General features: G+C 32.4%; 1 protein-coding gene across 1 annotated transcript; it reads left to right on the forward strand.

The window, feature by feature from the left end:
- Positions 1-833: 833 nt before the first annotated feature.
- Positions 834-6,639, forward strand: LOC137966379 (premnaspirodiene oxygenase-like). The gene is made up of 2 exons (XM_068812966.1): positions 834-1,742; positions 5,973-6,639. The coding sequence occupies exons 1-2, from the start codon at positions 834-836 to the stop codon at positions 6,585-6,587; spliced, it is 1,524 nt and encodes a 507-aa protein (XP_068669067.1). The 3' UTR covers positions 6,588-6,639.
- Positions 6,640-13,709: the final 7,070 nt, after the last annotated feature.

Here is a 13,709-nt window from a genome sequence, read left to right on the forward strand (position 1 = left end):
ACAACCCAAATTCAAGTTGTCACATCCACTTCCGACACGTTTTCAAGTTGGAGTTTAATTTACTATATTAAAAGGGTCATAAGTGCCAATTTATATTGTTGTCGGTATAGGACTTGTACCATTCAATTTGGCCACAATAACCGATTTACAAAGCACTACTCACACTAGTTAGGACTTTTTTAGGAACAAACTAGACCTCCACTTAGCCTATAATTATGATACTGAGACACCCACCCAATGATAAACATCTTCAAATTCACCACTAGTTGTATCATATATAATTATAAAATGAAATGAAGGCTACCTATTGTTGAAGGTTCCAGATGAATAGACTGCCCATTCCATAGTATTTTGATACGTGGCTCAAAAAACTCTAAATCCTTAAAGAAGCACCATCCCTTTTCTAGAGGGCTGATTCAATACGAAAAACCATTTAGAGCAAGTTATCTCAACAATCCGATCATGATCAATGGCTATCTCAGTCGTCTGATCATGATCGGACGACTGAGATAGCCGTTTTATATATTTCACACCAAACGATTTTTCTTATGTACCCTTTTCGATTCATGTATCAGATATAAATAAATGACCTGATCCAGTCCCATACTGAGATTATCTCATTTCAGTAAAGTCTCAACCCATTAAAGATAGCCCACTTCACTCTGTTCATGCATTGATAGAGGTCATAGAAAGGGACAATTCTATTGATGTGGTGCTATCCTCTTGGATTGAATTTAGTTAGGTGAGTGAAAACTACTCTCACTTCTATCTTCTTGTTTATTTTCCTGTCACTAAAGAGGATTGCATTCAGCATTTCTACTTTTCTTGCTAGCATGGATCTCCACCTTTCCACTTACCTCCTCTTCACCCTGCTAATTTTCTTCTCTTTCCTTATCGTTCAGAAGCGAAAGAGAGCCAACAATAACCAGAGCTCAGTCCCCAAATTGCCTCCAGGACCATGGAAACTCCCCGTCCTCGGCAGCTTGCACCATCTGCTCGGAAGTCCCCTCCCTCACCACAGCCTACGAGACTTATCCAGGCGGCATGGGCCTCTCATGCACTTGCAGCTCGGCGAGGTCTCCACCGTCGTCGTCTCGTCGCCCGAAGCAGCCAAAGAAATACTCAAGACCCACGGTCTCAACTTCGCGACTAGGCCGGAGATCCAGAGCATGAAACTCTGCAGCTACGGGTTCAAGGATATCATCATGGGGCCTTACGGGGCGAACTGGAGGCAACTCCGTAGGATCTGTCAGTCAGAGCTGTTGAGTGCGAAGAGGGTGGAGTCTCTCAGGTTCATCATGGAGGAAGAAACCTCTAATTTGACACAGACCATCTCCATGTCAGTTAACCACCCCGTGAATCTGAGTAAACTGGCCAGTGCGGCAATCAATAACATGACCGCGAGAGCGGCTTTCGGTGACAGAAGCAAATACCAGGAAGTGTTCTTGGCGGCGATGAGGGAAGGTCTACAACTGGTTGGAGGCTTCAGCGTGGCGGATCTGTTTCCCTCATGCAAAATGCTTCCTGTGATCACTGGGATGAAATCCAAGGTGGAGGAGCTCCATCTCAAGCTTGATGGGATTTTTAGTGACATTATTGAAGAACACAGGATGAAATATGAGACCGGCAAGAAGAAACTGGATGAATCGTACGAAGATTTGGTAGATGTGCTTCTACGACTTCAAGGAGACGGAGATCTTGAGATTCCGATATCAGATGACTGCATCAAAGCCGTCATCTTGGTAAGGACTGATTCAATTAGTTTTGAGTTCTGCAGATTTGCTTATAGGGAATTTTACCAAAATACCGGTTTTAAACAACTTATTTATGAAAATAACGAAGACCACAAATTATTTACAAAACTACCGAACTTTGACCGGTCCACCGTATATGTGGACAGTCAAAGGTGACACGTAAGCTTTGACTGTTTACGTGTCGCTCCATCATCAGTAGATGAACACATAGACTGCCACGTCATTATTATTGACACGTCATGATAAAATTTTGAATAAATTTAAAAAAAATTAAAAAATCACATACACTTTTTATTACCTTATATCTAAAATAAAAAATTATTTAAAAAATTAATAAACAATTAAAAAATTAACTCTTACTTATTTAACACCATTTAATATCAATTAAAATATTTATTAATTAAAAAAATTATCGTTATACTTTTTATTTCTTCATATTTTACAAAATAAAATAAAATAAGTAAATTAATTAGATTTAAAATATTTATAAATTAAAAAAATACAAAAAAAATATTTTAGGGTTTAAAAATACTTTATTTGTATATTTTATCACCTTATTTACGAAATAATAATATTTACAAATTTTAAATATTTATAAATTTAAAAAATCTTACTCTTAAGTCTTACCCATATATTATCGATTTAAAATATTTAAAATTTTTTAAAAAATACAAAAAAACTATTTTAGAGTTTAAAAATATAATTTATTTGTATATTTTTATCACCTTATTTATAAAATAATATTTAGAAATTTTAAATATTTATAAATAAAAATAATCTAACTCTTACCCATTTACTATGGATTTAAAATATTTATAAATATTTTTTTATTTTTAAGTCTTACCCATATATTATCTATTTAAAATATTTATAAATAGAAAAAAATTTACTCTTAAATCTTACCCATATATTATCCATTTAAAATATTTATAAATTAAAAAAAATATACAAAAAAAATTGTTTTAGATTTTAAAAATATAATTTATTTGTATACTTTTTATCACCTTATTTACAAAATAATAAATTATTAAAAAATATATTATTTAATTAAAAATCTTACAAAACTTTACAATAATTTTAATTTGGCAAAAATTTTATTAACATAAAATCAGAAATTAAACAGTAAATCACATAAAAATCAATACAGTAATTAAACACCTAAATTCAAATTAATATTATAATTAAATAAAATAATTCTATTCAATTAACAAAAAGGGGAAGGGAAAGAACATCGGCGGCGAGAGGATGAACAGAGGGTTGAGCGGGGGGCGTCGAGGGCGAGGCCGAGCGGCGGCAACAGGGGCGAGGTCGAGGCCGAGGCAGAGCAGCAGCCGCAGGCGAGCGGCGGCAGCGGGGACGAGGCCGAGGCAGAGCAGCGGCCGCAAGCGATTTTCTCCTCCACGATTTTCTCCTCGCCTCTCGTCTCGGCTGCTCTCCTCTCGTCGCTCGCCTTCTGCCGCCTCCCCTGCTGCCGCTCACCTCCCCTGTTGCCGCTCGCCTCCCCTGTTGCCGCCGCTCGGCCTCGGCCGCTCGCCTGCGGCCTCTGCTCTGCCTCGGCCTCGACCTCGCCCCTATTGCCGCCGCTCGGCCTCGCCCTCGACGCCCTCCGCTCAACCACTCTCTCTTCGTCTCAGCCTTATCATTCGTTCTTTTTCTCCGTTCCCCTCTGTTCATCCTATCGCCGCCGACGTTCTTTCCCTTCCCCTTTCCTCTCGCCGCCGACGCTCTTTCCCTTCCCCTTTGTTCGTCCCGGCCATTATCTCAAAACCTTGGGGTGATTTTTTAGGGTTTTTATTAATTGGATAGAATTATTGTATTTAATTATAATATTAATTTGAATTTAGGTGTTTAATTACTGTATTGATTTTTATGTGATTTACTGTTTAATTTCTGATTTTATGTTAATAAAATTTTTGCCAAATTAAAATTATTGTAAAGTTTTGTAAGATTTTTAATTAAATAATATATTTTTTAATAATTTATTATTTTGTAAATAAGGTGATAAAAAGTATACAAATAAATTATATTTTTAAAATCTAAAACAATTTTTTTGTATATTTTTTTTAATTTATAAATATTTTAAATGGATAATATATGGGTAAGATTTAAGAGTAAATTTTTTTCTATTTATAAATATTTTAAATAGATAATATACGGGTAAGACTTAAAAATAAAAAAAATTATTTATAAATATTTTAAATCCATAGTAAATGGGTAAGAGTTAGATTATTTTTATTTATAAATATTTAAAATTTTTAAATATTATTTTATAAATAAGGTGATAAAAATATACAAATAAATTATATTTTTAAACTCTAAAATATTTTTTTGTATTTTTTTAAAAAATTTAAATATTTTAAATCGATAATATATGGGTAAGACTTAAGAGTAAGATTTTTTAAATTTATAAATATTTAAAATTTGTAAATATTATTATTTCGTAAATAAGGTGATAAAAATATACAAATAAATTGTATTTTTAACTCTAAAATATTTTTTTTGTATTTTTTAATTTATAAATATTTTAAATCTAATTAATTTACTTATTTTATTTTATTTTGTAAAATATGAAGAAATAAAAAGTATAACGATAATTTTTTTAATTAATAAATATTTTAATTGATATTAAATGGTGTTAAATAAGTAAGAGTTAATTTTTTAATTGTTTATTAATTTTTTAAATATTTTTTTATTTTAGATATAAGGTAATAAAAAGTGTATGTGATTTTTTAATTTTTTTAAATTTATTCAAAATTTTATCATGTAATGATGTGGCAAATGACGTGTCAATAATAATGACGTGGCAGTCTATGTGTTCATCTACAGCATCGCTCTGATGATGGAGCGACACGTAAGCAGTCAAAGCTTACGTGTCACCTTTGACTGTCCACATATACAGTGGACCGGTCAAAGTTCGGTAGTTTTGTAAATAATTTGTGGTCTTCGTTATTTTCATAAATAAATTGTTTAAAACCGGTATTTTGGTAAAATTCCCATGCTTATACCATGCTTCTACTTATGTCAACCGTGAGGAAACGCTGCCATTCAATCAGTCGGAAAAGGACCTTGACACGTATAAAAGGGTAGAAATATATCATTTAATTAATTAATTATTTTCTGTGAAACGGGTCAGCAAAAGGTACCTTAATTTAGGTTTTATTAAATGTTATTTAATTTCTCGTAATTTAAGTTATTAATTATTATTAGAGACTTTTATGTTTTTACCCAATCTTTTAAAACTTAATTAAATAAATGATGACCATTTGAACTTATTTAGAAAAAATACCCAATTTTCACAGGTCAATTGTACATGAGTACAGTCACATATGACACGTAGGCTTTGACCAATTACGTGTCGCTACGTCATCATGGCACGTCAGCACTTGATGCGGCGATTGACATGTCAACTGCCATGTTACCGTTCCAACACGTCATCACCCATGTAAGATGCTACATCATTAAATATAAAAAGTGTACTGATAAATTTTATTTTTAAACACTAATATAGAATTTTTATTTTTTTCAATTAATAAATGTTGTTAAATAGGTAAGAGTTAATTTTTTAATTAATTAACATATTTTTTATAATTTATTAATTTAAATATAAGGTAATAACAAATGTATTGATAAATTTGATTTTAAAAATCTAAAATATTTTTTTTCTAAATTTTTAAAATTTATAAATATTTTAAATCGATGATAAAAGGTAGTACATGAATGATGACGTGGTTCACCATGTTATATTTTAAACTGTGGGTTTTTTTGTCATTTAATAACGTAGCATCCTACATGGGCGATGACGTATATGTAAGATGATGTGTCAGTTGACGTATCATTCGACTCACGGAGTATTGATATGGCATGATGACATAGTAACACGTAATCGATCAAAACCTACATGTCACCTTTGACTGTACACATGTGTAGTTGACCGATCAAAGTTGGATATTTTTCAAAATAAATTCGAAGGTTCATCATTTATCTAATTAAGTTTTAAAAAGTGGGTAAAAACCTAAAATTCCCTTATTATTATTTCCAATTACATGAAAACTTGGGTTCCATTTATTTTATTTTTTTCATATATTTAATTTTGATAGAACTTATACATGGTACATATGACATCATGTATAAGATGATATAAGCTACCAACAAATAGAGAAAAAATGAAATCGCTAATGGCACATGATCCAAAAATTGGTGACTCCTTTCCTCTTTCAGGATGTGTTCGTTGCTGGCACAGAATCTGCTTCAAACATGCTCCTATGGGCCATGTCTGAACTGATGAGGACCCCTGATACACTAGCCAAAGCACAAGAGGAGGTTAGAAGGGTTCTCAAAGGGATGAAAACAATCTCCGACACTAATTTCCAACAACTGAACTATCTCAAATCAGTCATCAAGGAGACCCTCCGGCTACATCCTCCAGGTCCCTTACTGATTCCCAGAGAATGCCGTCAAAGCTGTGAAATAAATGGATATCTGATACCAGCAGGCACTAGAGTCCTCACTAATGCATGGGCGATCGCGAGAGATGCCCAGTATTGGGGAGACGACTCTGAAAGCTTCAGGCCTGAGAGGTTCCTCAATAATCCAGTCGACTTCATGGGAGCTAATTTTGAGTTCATTCCTTTCGGAGCTGGGAGAAGGATGTGCCCTGGCATCACCTATGGGCTGGCCTCCGTTGAGCTGCCTTTAGCTCAACTACTTCATGATTTCAACTGGGAATTGCCTGATGGGATGGAACCAAAAGAGCTGGACATGACAGAGCAATTTGGTGCAGCTGTTGCGCGAAGAACAGATCTGTGTTTAGTTCCTCTCCCTTATGACATATGACATGGTCGGTAAGAAATGAAATTGAAGGAAGGTATGGTAGGTATTGAGAGCATGAGCAACTCTATCCATGTAGTAATTTTCATAGCAATAATTGGTTGTGATTCCTCAATAACTATTGATAGTATGTGAGGATCATGTCTATTTGATCCAAACCTTAACAAATAAGACAGTTGATCTTGTGTTTTTTTGTTTTTTTCATGCTCAAATGCTATAGTGCAAACTGTTTTCTTCTTCATTTTCCATTTTTTATCTATGGACTGTTTGTGGAACATTTGTTGTGTTGTGATGAGATTGGTCAAGAAAGAAAGTTCAAATGTGTGTTTTGGCATTTGGACCATCTATTGCAGGATTTCAATATTGTAGACTTCTTGTTAGAGTTGATGGAATACATTTATATGGGAAGTATCGGGAATGTTTGTTGATTGTTACTGCTCTTGATGGTGACAATGGTTTATTACCTCTTGCTTTTGCAATTATTGATTTATAAAATCAATGCAATTAGAATGGTTTTTAGTTTGTTCATTTACTTTATAGTAGTTCTTAGTTGAAGTTAAACTCTAGGTGCATATCTTTTTTATGTTTTATTTATTATTTTTTTATGAATATTATATTTATTTTTATGTTATGGTTGGATTATTGGTGTGATTATGAAATTTCTATTACCATGTAGTTAGGAGATTTTGGTTGTTTTAAACTAGTAAAACCTCTTAGTTATATCATCGTTATGCTTAAAATCAAATTTTTTAATCTGGCATAAAAGCACGATCAATCAACCTACACGAGCTTGATTGATCATATGTAATGTAGTGTAGTAGGAGCACATTATGCATGATTAATCAATGCAACTGATTGATTGATCATACTGAGAGTTGCCATGTTGAGCTATAAAAGCATGATAGATGATAGAATCATGCCTTGTTCTATGATCGATCATCTGACTAGATTGATTGATGAATCAACAATTTTGAGAAGTTGAAAATTTGACTGATCAATGGCTTGATTGATTCACAATCCTTGGGAACACACAAATGTAGTCATTATACATGATTGATCAATCATAACTCGTCCAGTTATCAATCAACACTTTTTGTAGCTTTTTGAAAACGAGTAAAAAATGGCTATTTGGTCGAACAACTTATAAATACCCCTCCAAACACATTGTGAAGAGTAATTAGAGCATTTATTTCATTCAACCATTGTTTTATTTGAAATTCCTTCATAAACCCATTTTTTAGAGAAAAAAGTTATAATCTTGCAATAACTTATTATCTCTCTCATATTCTTTATGCATATTAGCATTCAAGTTCCAAATACTCAAATCTTGTGCATTAGAGGTTGGAGACTTGGAAATCTCAAGAAAAAGTTGTTCCTCCAAATTTCAAGGGTGTATAATCTCAAGGAGAGATTTTGTAATAATTTACATGAGGATACATGTGGCTTAAAAGTGAGCGAGAATCTCTTTTATGTAAAATTTCAGCTAATAGAGCATCAATAACAAAAAAAAAAAAATTATTGTCTTTTATTGTGGTGTGTGCTTGTTAATCATTTTACTTATTTTTAATTTTATTTCAATTGTAAAATTTCAATTCACCCTCCCTCGAGAGAAGCCACTTGGGCCAACAACAAATCCTATGTTTTCAATATGTCTTTTATATCTCTCCTAAATTTTTAATAAATCACTCTCCCTTAATCCAAATTTCATATTTTAATCAAAACAAAAAAAATCCAAAATTTAAAATATATTTTGAGGAAACTAGTTTTTAAATATGTTTCAATGTGAAAAAAGAAAAGTTTTTTTCTTCTTAAAGTGGATGAAGATTAGATAAAAAGAAAAAACAAAAATCGAAGTGTATCAACTACTGAGGAGTTGAATCAACTTGAACCATGCAATTTGACGCCACTTAACCCCGACTCCACTCTCCTACAACGCACAAGGGAGAATACAATTCGATTTTTTTTTATAAAAAATAGTAACTTGATACAACATTTAAAGTGGATAAAAAATTAGAAAAAATGAAATTAAGTAATTTTTATATCACAAGGGCATATTCGAAATTATAAGTTGACCATGTTTAGGAATACAACATCTAATAAGGCTATATTTGAAAATTACCCTATTTAAAATAAAGTGATTTCCAAATAAGGCCTTTTTAGATACAATATTTCCAAGTATGGACATCTAGATGTATTTATAAACCTTGCCAAGTTCCAAATATGACCCTTAGTGATATAACTGAAATCATCATTTCTCAACTTTACTATTTTTTTTAATAACCAATGTACCCTCAAATGGTCGATTCAGAAGTTCCAATTTTTAGTGGAAAAATTTCCTTTTAGGAGCGGTTAGTGCACTTTTTAAGTGCTGGGAAAAGTGAGAGGGGAAGTGAAAGTACTTTCCCTAGTGACAGTGAATCACTTGTTTGTGTCAAGGTACGCAAAGTACTTGTTTGTGTTAGTGTGCACAATATAAAGCGCAATGTAAAGTACCTGTTTGTGTTAGTTTGCATAATGGAAAGTGGAGAAAAATTATTTATAAATAAAATAATTTGATATATCTGACTTTTAGAAAATTAAATTAATATTAGTTAATAAATAAAGAATATTAAATATAATGATTAAACAAGTGCTTACTTTTATACTATTAAAATTGTAATCAAATTGTAATTTTGTAATATCTAAATATGAAATAATTATATAAAAAGGATATTATAAAATATTTATTAACGTAATATCTATTAGTAATATCTAAATAATATTAATTTATTAATATAATTTTAAAATGTAAAATATTTACACATATACTTACTTTTATAATATCCAAAAACTTAATGCAATTATTATATTAAAAGTGTTTAAATTCTCACTCTTAAACTAAAGTATATAACAAGTTATATTTGTTTATATTTGTTTAAAAACATTACCCAACGTACGACGCAAACATCATAATAATAAAAATAAAAATAATACAAATATAACTCAATCACTTATTTAATATAAAAAACCTACAACGGTACATACAAAAAATATTTAATGGCATTAAAACATAATAGTCAATAATTTACCACATCTCCTTATAATCGGTTTTTTTTATAAATAAATTACTCGCTATTTTCAAAAATAAAAAAAAAGTGCCTAGAGTGTCTAAAAGGTGGCCACCATTGGAGATTACAAAATATATTCTAAGGGTTTACTTCTGTCACATGTAAGCTGGATCCATGTACAAAATCAAAGTTGATAAAATTGTAGTGAGTTAGCCAAAAGAGTGGGCAACAAGAAAAATAGCAGAGAATTGATTTCATCAAAGGGACTCTATTTATTGTTTATTTTGTATATGTTTTTGCTTTTGATCATGCAATTCTCTTTCTTCTTTCTTTATTAGTGATTTTCTCTTTTGCACTGTCAAAGGAACACTAAGGCCAATATAAAGGTGTGCAATAATTGGAATACAAGCAAAATAACAAAATCAAATTGAAGGAACATTGTAACTGATGTTGAACGCAGAGGGGAAAGGCAACCAAATCAAGACGAATGATTCTAAACCTTCGATTTACTAGAAAAATGGTTTACCCTAATTTCTATCGAATCGAGCGAGAGAAATTGCAGAGGCAGAGGAACGATTCCGAAAATGGACCCGAAAATTAAAATAAGAGGCAAAGGAACAATTCAAAAAAATATGAAGACTAACCTTCGATTTCCAGGAAGAAGGGTTTACCCTAGTTTATTTCGAATCGAGCCGGAGAGGTTGCAGACGAAGGAGAGAAGTCACTGAAGGTCGTCAATGTTGGGGACAACGAGAGGAAAAGAGGTTGAGCAAGCGCCGCGGAGAGGTTGTAGAGGGGGCGATTGAAATTGCTGAAGGTCGTGAGTGAAAGGAGCCAAAAAAAATTTTCTCCAACTTCCATTCGACAACCAACTTGATAACCCGATGTAATTGATGGAGGGAAAGTAAATTCAATGCTCGATCTTAGTGAATTCACTTTCCCTCGAATATGCCTAAAACGGGGAAAAGTGAATTACATTTGTAATTTACGTTCCCTCGTAACTTAGAGAGTCACTAAGGGGGGGTTAGTCCACAATGAAGTAGAAAATTGAATTGAAGTGAGATGAATTGCTTCCACTTCAACTCATGTTTGGGTGTTAGTCCAGGCCAGTTGAAGTGGCTGGAAAACAGATTCCAGTGTTAGTGCCTGGAAAACAGATTCCAGTGTCCTTTTCTAAATAAAGAAGAGAATGAGTAACCTTTTATGATTATAGTTTATTATAAATTAAAACAATAATTACGTGTGACTACAATAAATTATATAAAATTAATAAAAAAATTAAAAAATAACATAAGGGAATATAATAAATAAACATAATGGTTTAATTAATTATAAAAATTGGATAATTAAACCAATTAATGATTATAGTTTATTATAAATTAAAACAATAATTACGTGTGACGTGAATAAATTATATAAAATTAATTAAAAAAATTAAAAAATAAAAGGGAATATAATAAATAAACCTAATGGTTTAATTAATTATAGCAATTGGATAATTAACCAATTAATGATTACAATTCATTATAAATTAATATACTAATTACATGTGACTAGAATAAATTATATAAAATTAATAAAAATTAAAAAATAACATAAGGGAATATAATAAATAAACATAATGGTTTAATTAATTATAGAAATTGGATAATTAACCAATTAATGATTAAAATTTATTATAAATTAATATACTAATTACGTGTGACTAGAATAAATTATTTAAAGAACATAAAACAGTTAAAATACATAAATGAATATAATTAATAAATTATTTTATAATAACAGAGACATTACATGTTTGGAGGAAGCTCCGAGAGCTATGGATGAATTGCTTGCAGTTTCTTTGAGATGTATTCTTCCTGTAAATGAGAGACCTAACATCAAAACAGCGTTTGAAGATTTATGCTCCATACAAGCATGAGATTTTTGTACATTTGTCACAACATTGTTTTCCTGACGCAACCTGATTAGTTCACTGTGCCAGGTACAAGAGGCTAATTTTTTTATTTTTTATTTTGTGTAAAGAGATGATTGATCCATTGATTAATTGAGATTATTTCAAGCTGAGTTGAAATTGAAGGTTGTGTACCATCTTCTGACTTGTAGCAAGCTTCTTTTCTCTGTTTTATGTTCCAGTACATTTTTGGTTTGATGTATGGAAGGCAATGTATTAGAAGTTGTTATTTTAATTTATATGCAGATCCCATATTATATTTCATATGAATGGCAATCTGCATTTGAATCTGTTGCAGTTCAACCATTTGGGATGTGCAGCAAAACAAACACTTGCAATGGCTTCCTTCAAGTCTAGAGGACGCTCGCTACACATTTTGAGCAGTACTTTGTTTACAAATATTTTAGATGCATACCATAACTTTCAATACTGTCAACCAATTTGAGAATGTCATTTTTCACAATGCCAATCTGCCATGAATAGTACAAACAAATTTGAGATGAGCAAACCATCTGTTATTAAATATTTAACCTGAAACATGGATGTATAATTTTCCTAAAATTATTCCAAAATGATTAGCAGAAGAGTGACTCCAATGGGAGGAATACAAGGCAATGCATTGGATGAGAAACAAAGAAAAATGCTTATAGTGGCCATTTGGTGCACACAAGATGATCCGACTCTTCTCCCTTCAGTTGGTAGTATCATACATATGATGGAAGGAAGTCTCCATTGCCTTTCCCTCCCTTGCTCTTCAGCAGAGGAAAAGGTAGACAATGAAAATGAATTTGGTAGTGATGACCTTTTGATTTCAGATGCGTCGCTCTCAGGTGGATAATCCTTGGCACACCCTTTGCCTTCGTCGAGTTTGTTGTCTACATTTCTGCAATCACTGCAAATGAGTCTGATGCCATGAGTGATAGCATCGAATGAAACCTTGAGACATAGGCAGAAACACTGAACAGAAACTATAGGCTACACAACTCATGGGAAAAGCAAACTTCAAGAGGTAAATCACCGCAAATGACTTGTTAATGGATGAGACCTGCTTCCCTTTGTAAATAGATTTCATTCCTCCCATTGGAGCCACTTCAACTGGCCTACTAATTTAAGAAAGACTGCAAGTGTTTCAAGTGCCACCCGGTAGCAGGTTGATAGGAATTTATTCTTCAACATATACAGGAAAAGTCCACTTGAGCACTAGTGCTAAATGCAATATGGAAACATATTCAGAAATACATGCAAAACAAGAAAATAAATAAAGAAAGAAACATTACTGCTTTCTCAACAACAATAGAGACATTTCTAAGCTTATATTAGCACTTTTATCTATACCGAGAACTTGAAATGTCCACTGTACTTCATAAGTGTCCTCTTAACCTGATAAGAAAGATAGCAAATCAGTCATCCAGGTAAAGTTTTTCTCAAACATATGAATATAAAACATCATCCAACCATCACAAGCTCACAAACAAAGGAGTAGGAAAGATCATTGCTCGATTCAGATATTGAAATTATGAATTCTATCTATTCCTAAATATCTGAATATTTCAAATTTGGATATCTACAAAATTATTCAAACCCCAACTCTACTCCTGAAATTAAACCCTATAAACACGAATTTGAACCCTAAATCCCAAAATTAGGCCACAATCAAGATAAATTACGCACAAAAATTAAAATTAACTCAAACACAAAACTAAATTAGTTGAAAAAAAATTAGGGTTTCGGATTACCTTCTGAAATTTGGGGAAAATCACCGCCGAATGGGGAAATGTAAGCCCAATGGAAGAAATCGACGCCTAACCGTCGAAAATCGAAGAAGATTGAAGGAAATCGAAGGAATTCGAAACTGGAATAGGTTAAATCAAAGGAAATCGGGGGAGGAGGAAAGAGAAAAGCGATAACGAGAAGGAAGAGGGAGGCCGAGAGTGAAAAGAGATGGAGGCCTAGAGGGAAAAGAGAGAGGGAGACGAGAGAGGGAGAGGGAAGAGAAAGGCCGAGAGAGAAAGAGACGAGAGAGGGAGATGGGGCGAAAACGAGAGATAACAAGAGAGGAGTAAAGAACGAAGACGAGCGCCGAGCGAGAGGAGCAGAGCGAGCAGAGACGAAGTCGGGCGAAAATTT

This window comes from Aristolochia californica, unplaced genomic scaffold, assembly GCF_029961685.1.
Source record: "Aristolochia californica isolate CCGP_79_NKW_82.1479 unplaced genomic scaffold, dmAriCali1.0.hap1 SCAF_5, whole genome shotgun sequence".
Classification (NCBI taxonomy): Eukaryota; Viridiplantae; Streptophyta; class Magnoliopsida; order Piperales; family Aristolochiaceae; genus Aristolochia; species Aristolochia californica.

Excerpts from the sequence above, each read along its gene's own strand:
- LOC137966379 (XM_068812966.1), top strand. The coding sequence starts at position 834 with ATGGATCTCCACCTTTCCACTTACCTCCTCTTCACCCTGCTAATTTTC. Across the intron at positions 1,743-5,972 it reads GCATCAAAGCCGTCATCTTG|GATGTGTTCGTTGCTGGCAC; the intron begins GTAAGGACTGAT and ends TTCCTCTTTCAG.